The sequence below is a fragment of the Cuculus canorus genome, chromosome 7 (assembly GCF_017976375.1).
Source record: "Cuculus canorus isolate bCucCan1 chromosome 7, bCucCan1.pri, whole genome shotgun sequence".
In the NCBI taxonomy this organism is placed as follows: domain Eukaryota; kingdom Metazoa; phylum Chordata; class Aves; order Cuculiformes; family Cuculidae; genus Cuculus; species Cuculus canorus.
In genome coordinates, this window is record NC_071407.1 from 36,254,953 (window position 1) to 36,271,314 (window position 16,362).

At 41.7% G+C, this 16,362-nt stretch overlaps 1 protein-coding gene across 1 annotated transcript in view; it reads left to right on the forward strand.

Annotated features, from left to right (window-relative positions):
* Positions 1-16,362, forward strand: part of CHUK (component of inhibitor of nuclear factor kappa B kinase complex) — a 30,289-nt gene that overhangs the window by 9,766 nt on the left and 4,161 nt on the right. Inside the window, exons 6-18 of the mRNA XM_054072281.1 lie at positions 137-226; positions 790-914; positions 2,494-2,601; positions 3,992-4,127; positions 5,104-5,298; positions 5,672-5,774; positions 7,380-7,503; positions 8,680-8,831; positions 9,672-9,733; positions 12,290-12,399; positions 14,169-14,218; positions 14,958-15,054; positions 15,893-16,040. Coding sequence (XP_053928256.1) covers positions 137-226; positions 790-914; positions 2,494-2,601; positions 3,992-4,127; positions 5,104-5,298; positions 5,672-5,774; positions 7,380-7,503; positions 8,680-8,831; positions 9,672-9,733; positions 12,290-12,399; positions 14,169-14,218; positions 14,958-15,054; positions 15,893-16,040 — 1,500 coding nt within the window. The remainder of the gene's footprint in view (positions 1-136; positions 227-789; positions 915-2,493; positions 2,602-3,991; positions 4,128-5,103; positions 5,299-5,671; positions 5,775-7,379; positions 7,504-8,679; positions 8,832-9,671; positions 9,734-12,289; positions 12,400-14,168; positions 14,219-14,957; positions 15,055-15,892; positions 16,041-16,362) is intronic.

Consider the following 16,362-nt stretch of genomic DNA (forward strand, 5'->3'; position numbering starts at 1 on the left):
CACCATAGACTTCCTCCAGAATTTCCATTCTGGCTTTCCTCCCCTTGAGTGCATGTCACTGCACAGATTTGGGGTTGTTTGTTGGTTTTATTTCTCTGAATTTGGTCTTCTGATCAACTGTTCAAACTGTCTACAGATTGTTCACAAAATAATAGACCTGGGATATGCAAAGGATCTGGATCAAGGAAGTTTATGCACTTCGTTTGTTGGAACATTGCAATATTTGGTAAGACTTGGTTTTGTGTGTGTGTATACAAGCGATGTATTATCGCCTCATTTTATAGAATCACAAAAGTGTGTGTCAGAAGAAACCCACAGGGGTTCCTTGTCACCAGCTCTAGGTCAGGGATGCAGTGCCTTTGCCCGGCCAAGCCCTGAAACCTCAGAAAATGAAGATCCTGCACCTTCCTGGGCACCTGTCCCACAGGTGTTCCTTATCCAGGGGAATAATTATTTCCTCATGACCAACCTGAACCTCCCAAATGGTGATCTGGGGCTGTCACTTCTTGTTGTATCACCTGCCAAGATGAGCTTTCCCCTCTCCATCCGCTCCATTCTTTCCAGCCTCCCTATAGCTAGACCCAATGAGCCCAGCTGCCTTCCCATCTTCTGTGGACTGGGTGCTCCAGGCCCCGACCCACTGGGCGGCCTAAGCCAAGCTGCATCATAGTCCCTGTGCGGCGCTGGAGCTGGGGGCCATGCCTAGATGCAGCTTTGTCTGCAGAAATGCAAGAAAATAGATTACTTGAAATACCACTTTCCAAAGTGTCTTTTTATCATTCTTTTTAGGCTCCAGAACTCTTTGAGAATAAATCCTACTCAGTTACTGTTGATTACTGGAGCTTTGGAACGATGGTGTTTGAGTGCATTGCAGGATTTAGACCTTTCTTACATAATCTACAGCCGTTTACGTGGTAAGACACAGATTCTGCAAGTGGTGATGCCGGGCAATAGCTACTGCATGCGGTGAGGTAACAGCATGATCCAGAACAAGAAGTTTATTGTTGGTTAGATACTGAGGCACCTGGTACTAAGCTTTGCAGAAGCCATTGCCACTTTAGTCATACTGATGACAGTTGACAGGCTATTTATACGTATTATAGTGTGTGCTGATTACATTGTGTGGCAGCCTCTGATCATAGTAATTCCTTCACAAGTGAAGTTTGAATCAAAATGTAAGTATAAACCAGCCTGTGTCTCAGTGTCAGAAAAATATAACCGGAGTGATACAGTCCTTTATTCACCTAGGCTATGAGGTTACTTGGTTTTAGCAATAAATAACACAGCAAGACAGAGAGAGCATGTTTTCTGTAGTAAACTCTTGTAACCAATAACAACAATGTAACTATTGGTGTTATTGTTGTTGTTGTATTGTAAATAACTTCACTAATGTGATGACTGAAAGACTTGCAACCTGTGTATGGAGGTTTCTCCTTGCCCTTTGCAGGTTAGAAGAAGGGACAAAAGTAGATATTTTTATGTGTTTCCACTTCTTACCTTGCAATACTGGGACTGTATGTAAGCTTGGTTTTTAAAAGGGCGATTCTACAACAGCAGAATTATGGAACTTGCTTTTCTGTTAGCACTGAAGTAATAACAGGAGAAAAGATAAGTTTGAGGTTTTATGCGTTACCTTAAAAACTATTATGTGTTAACAAAAAATAATTTTAACTAATATGTTGCAATTGTTTCCCTTTCAACTGCTAGTTCATGAGAGTTTATTATCCTAATAGTTCAATATTTGTTGCATTTTTTCAAATGTGGAAATCTTGATTTCCTAAGGTAAGTAGTAGAAAACTAATGAGGTTAGAATTAGCTGTTCCCAGCGCAGGCCATACACATGTAGCTTCGATTCCAGTTGTGTCTGACAGGGAAAGAGAGCAGGCTGGCAGTCTCCAGAAGCAAGAAGCATTCTGCAGTCTCACAGCTGACGGGTGACTGTCAACTTGCTCTGGGAGGTCCTGCAGCTCCAGGAGCAGCTGAGCGCTAGATGAGGTTCACACCAGGGCTGAAGTGAGCCAAGGTGAGGAAACGGAGGCAGAGTCAGTAGTGGTGCTTTCGCTGGTACTGGATCCAATCACGTGGTCTGTTTCTAACTCATGTTAGATGCTTCACTCAGATCAAGGTGAGGGCAGTGGTTTTGCCAGATGAATCTTGCAAATCTTCTGTCTCATGAATGTGTGGAGGCTGGTTGTGCAGGCTTGCTCTCTAGTCAGTGAATTGTTACATGTTGATCCTTTCATCTGATGCTGTGCTGACCTCCTTGCAAGCAGGTGCAAAAATCTTTGCAGAGACAGAGTTAATTGCAAGGACTCCCCTTTTCCACTTGGAGATGTTCTGGGTGGATTGTTGGGACATGTCATCTTTGTCATGAAAGAAGAGTTTGGTTTATAAAGCTATTAGACTATGGGACCTTTTTTCTGCTGCCATATTCAGTCGGACCATTACAGAAGTAGCATCGTCAGTATAAACACAAAGGATTTTATTTTCTAGGCATGAAAAAATCAAGAAGAAGGATCCAAAGCACATCTTTGCTTCTGAAGAGATGAATGGGGAGGTTCGCTTTAGTACCCATTTGCCACAACCTCACAGCCTCTGTGGGTAAGTGTGTCCCTATGGCGGTTAACCTGCAGTGTTTGCATTGATGGCATTCACCCTGCAGTGTGAACCCTGTGACTGCTTTCTGCCCACTGTCACAAGGCAACTGTGTAACATCTACCCAATAACTTGATGGTATTGAATCTCATAAGCCAAGTACTCAAGTTAGCTGCTCCATAACAGCAGAAGCTTCTAGTACTTGTGTTGAGAACACTGCTGCAGGTCCAACAGAGGCCACTGAGCGAGTCAGAGCCTGTTGAATAGAGCATAGAAGGAGAGGCCCATGAAGCTGGACTTCTGTCTGGAAAGGAGAAGGCAAAGGGGGTAATCTGATTTTGTCTTCTTACTTTCTGTTGGGAGTTACAGAGACAATGGATCTTGGCTCTTCTCAGAGGGGAGGAGCAAAGCGAAAGAATGAAAGGCAACAACACAAGTTACGACAAGGGAAAAACAATTTGGGCACAGGCAGAAGGTTTCCCTGTGCTAGTGGTGCCTCCCTGGGACAGGACCCTGAGCAGAGGGGGATCTCCCATCTGCAAGGACTGCCAAGTCTCACTTGGACTCAGTTCTGAACAGCCTGCTGTAGCTGCCACGTTGGCCCTGCTGTGGGCTAGGGCTTAGACCAAAGACCTCCACGAGAGCCTTCAACCTGAAATAATTAGTGTGTGCCAAGTCAGACTCTGACCACCTGTCACTTATTTAGCACTTAGATCACTAGATGTACCCCCAGCAGGGCTGAGTAACTCACTGCCACTGGCAGACTTCTAGAAAAAGTACTGGAGCTAGGAATGAAATAAGTATCTTTGTGCCAGTGCTTTGGGCTTTTTGCAGTGTGTACTGTCTTTAAAGACATTCTTGACAACAAATTTGTGTGCTTGTGTGGATAAACTTGGGGGAGAACCTTCCACGTGGCTCTGCAATATGAGGATTGTTATTCTTCAAACAAGACTTTGAAAACTATTTGGTTTTATATGTATCACAGATGAGTTTTAGAAGAAAAAAAAAAACCAAAACAAAACCATAAAAACATTCTCCCCTTTATCCGTTTTCACACACCTTACTGATGTGTCGAGGTACTTTTGACTCAATGAATAAGAGTCAGGAAGAGGAGGAAGTGTAATGCAGGTTGTACTCAGTAGGCATGTGCTCCTGCTGTTGTTCCAATGGGGTGCTCACTATGTATGTACTTTCCTTCCCTTTCAGACTTTTCTCGCTGTAAGGATGAGTGGTTGCAGCAAAATCAATGTTCTTTACATACATTCTGTGGATGTTGCACACATATGGTCTCTAAACAGAGTTCTGACCTTATTTCTGTTGTGAGGCCCTGCTTGCTTAAGTAGTCTGAGTGCTGTGGAATGCCTGCCTTCTCTTTCTTATGGCTCTTCTGGTTTAGTTTAATTGTAGAACCGATGGAAAATTGGTTGCAACTGATGCTGAACTGGGATCCACAACAGAGGGGTGGAGGTTTAGATACTGAGACCAGTCGTCCAAAGTGTTTCCTTATAATGGATCACATACTGAATTTGAAGGTGAGTGAGAGTTGTAACTGCATTTGAAGGCCTACTGAAAGCGTCCCAGAAGACAGAAAGCAAGTTCAGTGGTGCAAAGCTATGAGTGGATATACAGCCAGCCCAGTACATACCTGAAAGCAAAATATCACCAGCAATATTAATCTTTAGCTTTATACTTGGAGTAGAAGAGTAGCCCTGCATTACTGCCTGTCGTCTCAGAAAGGACTCGCCAAGATCAAATAATGTTTTAATATCTGTTAATAACAGTTTTCCTGAGCTCTACTACTGATGCTGTGACCTCCAGGCCCATGTACCTGTGGCGGAATTGAGATCACATTCACCTGACTCTTCCCTGTCAAGTGGCTATTGGATCTTTACTTGACTAAGACTGGTTGGGGAGAGTTTATGTAGAAGCCAGAGGATAATTTTGTCTGATCTGGAAGGATTCAAAAAGAATTGGAGCCCAAAACATAAAATATTGTGCCCATAAATGGAAATTATGTAAATCTGTATATCGTGGTATAGTTTGGGTCCTACGTGCTTTTCTCAAGTGTAGTGAAAGTATAGAGAAGGCCATGAGAGTGATGAGAAGACAAGCGCTGGTGTGTAACAGCTTTTTTGTGTGCAGGGATTAAAGGAAATGGGATTTCCCTTTCTGGGAGCAGTACTGGCTAGCATCAGGAATGGTGAGGCTCAAGGTGGCCTTCATGCTATGGTTGTCACCATTCTTTTGATGTCTTTAAGCTGCAGCATGGCTTTTGGAGGCTGATCTATGGGTTTGACTATAACTTCCTCTGACATTAAGTTAAAAGTTACAGGCTCAGGCTTTGAGTTTTATTATGTGAGGCTTCACTCCTGAAATTGATTATTGTAGTCATTAAAACTCAAATGGTGCTCTCGGTTGAACATGTTAACACTACATACTCCATCCTAGGCTTATGTCCTTTCTCTTTGATAGCTAGTGACCTGTAATCAACTTGTACTGTTTTTACAGATAGTGCACATCCTAAATATGACCTCTGCCAAGATTGTTTCATTTCTTTTGCATCCCGAGGAAAGCCTTCATTCCCTTCAGATTCGGATTGAGTTTGAAACTGGAATAAGTACTGGAAATCAGGAACTGCTGTTGGAAACGGGGATTTGCCTGGACCCTCGGAAACCTGCTTCCCAGTGTGTTATTGATGGCGTAGTAAGAATGATTCTGTTTGTTTAATGCTTTCATGTTCTTGGGGAATTTAAAATCTTAGGGAAGATAAATTGTCTTAATCTTCTCCCATTGGAGATGGTTTGCTCTCTAAGCGTAGTTACTCTTAAGATCTAGCATTATTTCCTTTATTGGGCAGATCCTACTTAAATATTCTATCTGAATATTTAAATACATTAAATTGTTAGCAAAGGGTCTTATGTTTCTGTGGGATCTATCAAAATAATTTTTTAAGGCACCTTATAAAAAGAGTGTCTGTCCATAATAATTAGCTCATGATGTAACCAGGGCCCTCTGGGTTTTTAGGAACTATGTTTGGGATTTCTCTTGATTATCTTCTCTTCTCTTTTCTCACCAGAGAGGCTGGGATAGCTACATGGTCTATTTGTTTGATAAAAGCAAAACTGTCTATGATGGACCCTTTGCTTCTCGGAGTCTGTCTGACTGTGTAAATTACATTGGTGAGTATGCTGGAGGGCAACCAGGAACTGAAAGCGCTGCATCTCTTGTAATATGAAAACAGATTTGCCTTGCTAATCTCTCTGCATGATCTTGAAGGGCACTGTCTAATTCAAAGAGGACCATTTGTGAACCTGGCGCAGCCTAACAAAGTTTCATGTACCGTGCTGCATCTCCACATTCTGTAAATTAAACAGTTTAGAAAATTTCTTGCCCGGCCTTTGGGAACCCTCTTATAGGGCACATTAAGAATTCTTTTAAGATTTTTGCCCTTTTATTATATTCTGTGCACTGATCAGCATCTGCCCTGCCTAAGCACCTAATCCTAAGCATTATTCCACTTAAACAGAACCGTGATGTGGTATCATTCGCCTGTCTTCCCGACAGTTTTGAGTTCTAATGATAACATCTGTAGCCTCATAGTACTGATCCTACTTCTGGTCTCACCAAGCAGAGCCAAGCATCTGAGAAAGTCCAGGCCCTTTTCTCCTCTTTAGTTGTAAGGAATAGAGCTTGTCTGTTGCTGCATAGATACTGGTGGGGTCTGCTTGAGTTTCTCTCTCTTAGTCCTAGTCCTGCTGTCTGGCCCTGGCACCATCAGTATACTTGCAGACCACACATGAAAGCTGCTTCTCTGCTCGCGGCTTCCCCTACATGCCTCCTGAAATGACAGCACTCATCTGCAGGACCTAATATACCTCTATGAAGGCATATATGTATATATCTCGAATATATAGAAGGTCATTCATACAGGTGTACCTGTAGGAAAGGAAAACTAGTGTCAAGGGCCAGGAGACACCTACTGGGATATTGCATGTAAAGGAAGTGCCTTGTGACATACAGTTACTATTAAGTATCTTAATTTTCTTTGCGCTATCTCTGCAGAAGTTGTGCTGGTTTTCCCAGTCTCCTTTTACTGTCACTCAGGTTTATTCTGATTGGTTTTTTCTTTATTCTGGTGGATCTCATTGTGTGGCATTGTTGTGCTGAATCTCTTGGATCTAAAGCCTTTTACTTGTCTAATGGTATCCTAATATAATGGCAGTACCCTGTCTTTATAGGGGAACCCACATAAGTCTTACATCTTTTCCCCTTAAACATCAATATTAAGAATCTGGGAGGAATCTGGGAGGAAGTGTACAAAGGCTTTTAAGACTTTTTCAGATGAAATGCACCACGATGACCAGTATAAGTTGTTTAAATGGAGCAGTTATATTTGCTTTGCTAGCTTGGGCAAGTGCTGTAGATAAAATTTCTGGATAAAACCACCCATGGATCCTGCCTTGTGCTGGGTTTCATGCAGCATGCCACATGTCTGCCAGAGCCAATAGGCACAAATCCTCAAAGAAATCAGTACTCTTTGTAGCTGTGAGTTCAAACATGAGCTGTCACCTGGCCAGCAGCAGGCTGTCAAATACTCAGGGACCCATAACATAAAAGGTTATACATGCTTAAGCAGCATCACATAAAAAATGAGCAGATTTTATGTGGCATGATGCCTTAGTTTAGGCCTGTCGGAATTAGCAGGAATTAGTAGTTTATGCACTGAAGTCCTTTACTAGAGTTGTCCTTTCGTTTATATACAATTGTGTTTTTCTTGCATTCAGTACAGGATAGTAAAATCCAACTACCAATTCCTCAGCTCCGCAAGGTGTGGGCAGAAGCAGTTCACTATGTGATTGGGCTAAAAGAAGACTATAGCAGGCTTTTCCAGGGCCAGAGAGCTGCCATGTAAGTTGCTACTCCTCATTCAAAAGATTCAGTATTATGCAAATACAGAGGATGTTTGCATGGAAATGTACATCTCAGAGTTTTGGTTACCCAAAGTTTAACAGCCCTCTGCTATTCTATACTTGTACATTATATAATGTATTCGGGCTGGAAGCTTATTCCACTCCAGGCATTTTACTTCATGGTGCCTGAAACTGATAATAACGGAAAAAATTTGAACCTTGAATATAGTCACAGACTCACCGAATGGCTGAGTTTGGCAAGGACCTCTGCAGGTCATCCAGTCCAAGCCCCTGCTTAAGCATATTCAGCTGTCCACATAGCTTTTAAATACCCCCAAGGATGGGAACTCTACAACCTCTCTGGGCAACCTGCACCATCACTTGGTCACCCTCACGGTAAAAAGAGGTTTTCTTATGTTCAGAGGGAGCCTGTGGTGTTCCATTCGTGTCCATTGCCTCTGGTTCTGTCACTGGGCACCACTGAAGAAAGCCTGACTTTGTCCTCTGTGCACCCTCCCCACGAGTATTTGTACATTTTGATCCCCACTCAGTTTTCTCTCCTTGGGCTGAACAGTCCCAGCTCTGTCAGCCTTTCCTAATAGGAGAAATGCTCCAGTCCCTTAATCTTCATGGCCCTTCAGTGGCCTGTCTCCAGTATGTCCGTGTCTCTGGTGTACTGGGGAGCCCAGAACTGGACCCAGGTGCAGCCCTACCTGCTGGCAACATTCTTCCTTGTGCAGCCCAGGACAGTCGTTTCACAAGTGGCAGAATGAATGGCATTCTGAGTTATATTTGTAGGGGTTTGTCCTCTGATTGAATTATAGAAAGGGCAGTGTCATATATCGTAAGTGATAAAAAAGGTGCCAGCATTCACCAGGGCCAACACGCACTACAGGACCCTGTAAATGCTAAGAAATACTCTACAATGCAAAGACTAATTAATTGAGCTTGACAAAAAATATCTGGGAGATGATGAAGGACTTTTTCACGTTTGCTGAGGACCTGCAGCTTCTGAAGAAGTGAGATAGAGTCTGTGACCCCACTGAGACTCCGTGTTCCAAGGATCTTACAAAATTTTTTTGCTAGCTATCTTATTTCCTTCAGGTAATGTGATATCTCTGGCCACGTAAGTCCAAGTATGCGTTTCAACTTGTGTTCTTGTTTCGTTTGTTAGGCTCAGTCTTCTTCGGTATAATGCCAACCTAATCAAAATGAAAAACAATATGGTGTCAGCATCCCAGCAACTAAAGGCAAAGCTGGAATTCTTTCACCAAAGCATTCGCCTTGACCTGGAGAGATACAGCGACCAGATGGCTTATGGCATATGTACGTATTGTGTAATATTTGCCTGGGTGTCTTGTCTGATCCTATAAAGGATCCTTAAAAGGAAAGGATTCCTTAATCGAAAAGGAATGCAGGGGCTGCCATTGTATTCTTCGGCATCCTTCTGGATATGTTTTAGCTGGGACAGATGCAGGAAAAGAGTTTGGCAGAAGCAAAGGGAAGAAGATAAAACCCAAAACTTTTTTGAAGTCCTTCATTGACACTGCAGTGGAAAAGCTGCTGGCCATCCATGGCAGAACAAACAGGGACGGTAACTGTAGAAACACTGTTTTGAACTCTGCTAAGGGGGTGATTGCGCCACGCTTGATAGCAGGTGGTATTACGAGTCATGATGAGAGATGAGGTGAAAAAGCACCAGCTACAGCCCCAGTGTCGCAGAATTGTCTGCGTCTTAAAAATACTATTCAGAGGAGAATGGCAAGATTTATTCGTAGTTTGGATATAGGACTGAAAAACGAAACTTGAATCAAAAATTACAACTGGGCTGAACGATGATGATGGAGAAGACTCAGTGCACTGGTTTTGGACAGTCTGTGTTCAGTCAAAAGTGGCAGTTGTTGAGCTTAATGATGAAGTTTAAAGACTCGTTTCAGGCCAGTGGTTGTAAACAGTGAAATCCTGCCAAAGGATTTGTACGTGAGTTCAGGTTGAGCATGGAGTTGTTAAACTGCAGCTTTACCATCTCTCTTCAGGTCATGGCTCCTGCTTGTAGGTTCAGTGTCATGCTCTGTGTTTGAATTCAGCTAATGCATGTAAAGTTCAGGTCGTGCTTTATTTCTGTGTCTGTATCTTTTTCTAAATGAACAACGCTCTTCTCTTAAGCTTCAGAAAAGATGCTCAAAGCCTGGAAGGAGATGGAAGAGAAGGCCTCTCAGTGTGCACAGGTAGGAGGATATTAAAGAAGCTTCATTAACTCTCTGTGAAGGAGATCATGACAGGAACTTGGTGCCGTATGTGCCACTGCTCTATCCCTTCAGCATGTTTCATATCCAGTCTGCTGTGGGAATGAGACTATCGTTGTAGATGCATTAAAAACAAAACACTCTCCAGTCACCAGGCTGCTTGAATCTAGTGACTTGTACAAAACTAGCACAAATGGTGTTGCTATAACAAAGAATATTCCTCATTGGATTTATTGCATACGTCCATACGCAAAAATTTCCATTGCTAAAGCTGAAACTAATACCAATCATTTACTAAGCAGTGATTTCAAAATTTTGGTATTTAATTTAGGAGTACAGACAAATTTCTGGTATTCTGCAAGTAAATATGCAAATCAGTTTTTAATAACTCATCCTCAAGAAATTTAGAGCAGAGTTAGAGCCAGTTCTTAATCTGATTAGTTCTAATAGTTTACAGATAGTTTCACTTGTGGTTTGTAGACAGTCAAGCTTACACAATGGCTCGCTGTTTCTCAGTTAGTTGTGAGAGAAAAGCTAGATGGAATTTTTCTACTGCTTAGAATTCTGCTCTCTGCCTTCTGGGAATGAGCATTTTGATCTTGCCTCCACTGAAAACCATGAGGAGACAGAGGCCTTTTTGACAATAATTCTGCCTACAGTTCTATCCAAACCTTTATAGGAAAGGAATAAGTTTTTAGCTGTGATAACTAGGGACCGATTTAGGATGATTGTAGATTATTGTCAAAACCTTCTTTCTTCCCTTCTATGGTATGTAGTGAAGAAAGCTTGGGAGGAGGGAGGAATTCAGAGGGGAGCACTCAGAAGTGGGGAATTCAGAAGGAATGCAAGTAAAAATCAGCACGTTTGTAATGTATTTCTCAGAGTCGAGGTCTTTAAAATGTCTCAAAAAGTTGTCTTTTTATTGTGCTCTGTGATAGCAGAGTGTCAAAAAGTGCAGGAGTGCCAAGAGTATTGCATGTACTGCTGACTGAGACTGTCATGTGATTTGCTAAGCTGATGTCTTGCTTTTCTGGTCTGTATTGTTCTTGTATTGGCTCTTATCATAATACACAGCATAGTCATTAATACATAAAAATCCCAGATACCATCAGAAATGCAAACAATAAATTACATTGCCTATTTTTCCCCTATGAAGGAATACACTGGGTAGCTCAGGTTTTGGGATCTATTACCTACCTTCATCTAAGTCAAAAGGTTCTTAAAGCCTTGATCCTACTTGTTTATATGATGGATATCAGGAGAATTGGGATTCCCACCTGAATCTTATAAAGTGAATTAGCTCTTTAAATTTTAGCTTTTGAAATTTAGCTCTTTAAATTTTAGTATCATGTTGCTCCCTGTTAGGAAGCAGGAAAGATACAGGGGAGGCCACTTCTAGCAGAACCGCTCACGGCTGTCAGTGGCCATTTCCAGAAAACCAGGAACCTCAACAAATATTTACTTTGCAGACATTCAGAATTGTGTTCTATGTCCAAGCTGCACTGTCCACGTGTATAGTCGCACTGTGTCTGTTTCCATTCTATCAAGAATGGAAAATGTTTTACTCTGTGATATGGATTCGTATCTTAGTCTGTCTAACAGAGAGCTTAACTTTGGTGAATTTGAGAGGCATAGTTATGCTGTGTGGTGAGTCATGGTGCTCCAGATCAAGACATTTCTTTTGGTAACAGGGTTTACTTCACGTTTTTCTCACAATCTGATTCTCCTTCGTTTATATGGCTTCTTGCTTCTGATTGATTTATTCTTCAACTGCAAGACCTACAGCCACCCCTTTCTGCTCAAGGAGCCACATCCCGTTTATGTAGCCTCATACTTCTGCAGCTTCAGCAAGGAATGTTTTGGAAAATGTTTAGTTTGCAGGTCCTGCAGCTTTAGGTCAGAAAGGAAACGCTTAAATATCTCAGAAGACTTTCTCTGGAAGGCAGATCACTGCCCATAGTCCATGGCAGTGACCAGTGCTTGCTTATCCATGCTGAGGATCTCAGTGCATGTCTGGCCCTGCATATTTCCTTCTCACACTCAGTGGTTTTGTTGTTGGCTGCCTCGCCTAATTTATTGTGGAGGCTTGGCATAAGATTGGTATCTTTTATATTGCTTTGAGGAAGACGTGAAATACTGGAGAAATCTGAGACCAAAATGCATATGGGAGGGTAAAATGTGAGAGCACCTTCTGTCCGTACTATAAGAGTAGGAGAAAAAAAATCCTTACTGTTGGAACATACATAGAGGCAGAGAGCGTATGTGCGGGCAGCATGCATCTCAAAGAGAGAGGATTTATAAGAACCTGATTTTTATCAACCAGCGTGCCTGTTGGGGATTTGGTTCTAGGTGATATCATGTACTGAGAATATAACATCAGTAATCTCAGTTATTGTTGCAGCAGTCATGTCAAAGAGCTTTTTTCTTAGAAACTCTGCATGGACTTAGCCCATTAACTAAAGAAGTATACTTGGGATCTTGGCGTATACTTTATTGTTCTCCTCCTTCAGTTTGATTTGTATCTACATTTCCCCCTAGGCTGAAGATATCGGATATCTGGATGAGCAGATCATGGCTCTGCACACAGAGATTGTAGAGCTTCAAAAGAGTCCGTATGCAAGGCGCCAAGGAGAGGTCATGGAGACCTTGTAAGTCCTTTTTTTATTAGTTTTATTGAACATAAATGGGTTTTGTGTATTTAGCGTCTGAGGGGGTTTTATTTGCTGTTAAAACTTCACCGTAGAAGAGGACAGGCCTAAGATATATTTTGTTCTCAACTGGAAAAGACAGGGGATTTCTTTAGCATTGGAGGAGAGTGAATTTTACAGTGTTTAGTGAGAAAATTATGAGATGATTGTAAAGTACTGTGAAGTATCATCAGTGTGTTTTCAAAGCAAGGATAATTAACTTGTGGATAATTGAATATTTGGAAACTCGAATTTTTTTTTTTAATTAAAATATGAAAGACTTAAGTGGTATTACTGATCTTCAGAAAGCTGAGGAAGCATATTATTGTAGTTTGGGCTGTTGCTGAGCGCATAGATGTCAATTATAAAAGAGAGGGATCAGATAGCCATTAAGATTGAAGAGCTGCTGAATCTGTTGCTAATAAGAGCTTGTCTGAATGATTCTGGATATTCTGAGAGGAAATGATGCCTGTTCATGGCATGTCCTCGCCCTTCTGTGCAGAGCTAGATCAGCTGAGTTGCATTTCATCCATGTGTAGGTGTGGGAGCAGCAGAACTGGTGCACAGGGAAGTGGTGTAAGAGAGAAGCCAGCTTGGGCAGCAGTGGTCCACATTCAGAGCAGCTTAAATTAATCACAAACCTGCCCCATAAAACATTGGTTTTTAAGCACATTCTCCACTGCAAACCTAAAGATGTATCAGCTGTTTGCAAGGTGCTTATAGGGTTTCCTGAGCTGTTGATTATTCTGGTCTAAAACACCTCCTTTTAATGAGAAGTGGAGAATTCTCCTGCCTCTCAGTTTTTGGGGCTGTAGCAAAGCATACTGCAGAGCACTAGCTTAAGGTTTGATTTACACAGCCACAAGACACACACGGATCCTGGGTAGTCTCAAATTTATCTGACAGTACTGGATGATAATGTTCTCTTTTTCCCAGTGCAGCAGGAGTAAAGAGCACCTCTACTCCTATCCTTGGCTGATGCAGGAGTTTCAAGATGGATAACCATCCAGCACACTAGAAATGCTGGCTTACATAAGCAGAAGCAGCTTGCATGATCTCTCGAGACAGTATTGGGGTGATCTAAGAGAAAGAAGAAGCCTGGTCCTCGAGGGCCTAAAAGCACAGTTAGAACTAGATAAACTGCTGCTTGTTTCTGACAGACCTTTCATTTAGAACAGTGAAGTTTTGTTCAAGGGTGGACGCCTCAGTGTTTGGCTGCTTTTAAAATATTTGAAAGAAGTAACATTTAATGGGAAGAAGAAAAACACTGTAAAATTGAGGCAAAAAATGCAGAACGGGAAAAAGAATGTCTCAGGCAGTTGTGCAGAACTACTTAACAGTTAGAAAAATGAAGTTTCATAATTAAGGATACCTTATCACAGCTGAGCCACATGACAATTTGAAACTGAAAATGAAGTTTCATAATTAAGGATACCTTATCACAGCTGAGCCACATGACAATTTGAAACTGAAAATAACCTCCAGTTGGTATGGTTATCTGAGAAGAAAATGCATAATTGGAGGAAAAGAGAGACAGCTTTTAGGGAAGAGTCTGTTTCCATCACGGAAAGACTGTCCCTGTGTTCTAAACGTCATACTTAGTATGCCAGCTACAGAAGAAGGTGGCAGCTCCAATGTGTGAAGTTCAGCAAGGTGTAATTTAATTGTAGTGCTTTTATTCTTGAGTTACCTGCTTGTTCATACATGTATGAATCATTTTCTTTTTAAAGGGAACAGAGAGCCATAGACCTGTACAAGCAATTAAAAACAAGACCTCCAGGTATGGAAAGAGATGGTTCAAAGACTGTTTCACACTCCTACCTTATGATCACTTTTTCTGAACTCAAACCCAGAAAAAACTCTTAATAGGAGAAGGCAAATTATTATATTAAGGTTAACCAGACTCAAGGGCATACATTAAGCTGATTTCTTTTTTTTTTTTTCCTCTGAGCCTAAAGCTCTCCCAAATTCCTCTTTCTCAGCCCTGGGTTTGTCTTTTGGTTTTCAGTCTTGGAGCATCTGCCCAGAATATGTATCTGCTCTCTGTCATTCTCTACCTTTTTTCCTACCCCCAGTACTATTGCTTTGCTCCTCTAAGACATGGGAAGAACTGTTGTTCCTCTGTTGTTGCTTCATCCCCAAGGGCAGTCTCTTTTCTCCCTCTCCTGTTCACTGAAATTACTGGATGGAACCCCACATTTGGGGATTACTATGTTCTAAATATTTTAACTGCTGAGCAAAAAGATTTAGTTATTTACGCATTTGGCATCTCCCTGCAGTCCTTATTGAAGCTACCATCTAGACAGCAAGAATGGCTGGAATTGCATTCGTTATTGCAGAGGGAAGAGACAGTAAGGGAAAGCTGTGCCTAATGAGAAATTTTAAGGTGTTTCATTGTGCTCCAGTTTGCTTGGCTGCACTTGTAAAGTCAGATCTTTCCTTGGCTCTGGGTGTGTGTGTCCAGAGTGGCTCCTTGCTGAAGAGTGTTTTACTAATGTGGTGATTGATGGCCCTTACAGATCACGCCTACAGTGACAGCACAGACATGGTGAAGATCATTGTGCAGACAGTACAGAGCCAAGACCGGGTTCTCAAGGAGCTCTTTGGCCATCTCAGGTATTTTATGCAGAAAAAAAAAAGACAAACAAATGTAACTTGTACCATTTGTAGCTTTGTAGCAAGAAAGGAGAGGGAAAACCATGGAGGTCAGAGGCCAAAAGCTCCATCTACAGGTATATGTTTCTCATAGCAGTATTAATTCTGCTCCTTTTTGTCCGTGTTGAATTTCCCCTTTTTTAAAACATTTATCTAATAGGGAAGGGAAGGAGAATGCAGTGGCTTGTACTGTTAGAATCCAAGAGTTCACTTTAAAATGAGACAAATTCTGCCAGTGTTTAGGTTGAGATTAAAATCTTAGGTGAAAAAAGTAGTGTGACAGCTAAGAAGATACCACAGTAATTTGTTCATTAATTCTTCAAGTAGCTCAGAAAAAATGTCATCACGCAGATCTTACTGGTCAGCAAAGTATGATTTCGTTTTATTTTCATGTGGACTTATGCTTAGTAGATCCCATAAAGTTGTTAGATATGGTATGGTCAGCCCACAGAGAACACCAACACAGACCAGAGAAGATTAATAAAACACTGTGGTTGCGTTACAGTGCTGTCCCTTGTCATCAGGATCGATTTTTGCATTTCAAATAAGAAGAGGTTATGTTGTGGGTATTAAGGGTAGTGTTGTCTTCCTGCTTTTTTGAGTTTTAGCTGAACTTTGGAGAGTCCAGGAGTCCCTCTAGTCATGCAGATTTTGTACCTGCAGTTACCACAGTGCTGTGCTAAGAGAAAGAAGTGTTCTCACAGAATTTTTATGGAATCCCAAGGTGAGGCTTTGGGGTTTGCCAGAACATATTGCCACATAAGCTGGAAAGTAACTTTGTGTTTGGTTTTTATTATAGCAAGCTCTTGGGATGTAAGCAGAAGATTATTGACTTGCTTCCAAAGATTGAAGTGGCTCTAAATAACATCAAGGAAGCTGACAATTCAGTGATGCAGATGCAGGGCAAAAGACAAAGGGAGATATGGCATTTGCTGAAAATTGCTTGCGTAAGTAGCTTTTGGACTATTGGTTTGCTTGCTCTTCTAGTGCAGGAGCCATGGGACATCAAAGGAAGCTCTGAAAAGATCAGAAGGGATAAGTTCCACACAGTGGTTGATTTTGCTGTAGAGAAGGGAAGTTTGAGATGCTCAGAGCTGACACAGATTTAGAAAGGAGGTAGACAAATTCATGGAAAGCCTCCCAGTACAGGAATTCTTCGTCCCAGTAAGTCATCAAACTGCAAATTGCTGGTAGCTGGAGAATGGTAGACATACCAAGCTATGCACCTTGTTCTTATGTTCCTTGAACATTTAGTGCTGGCTGCTGTTG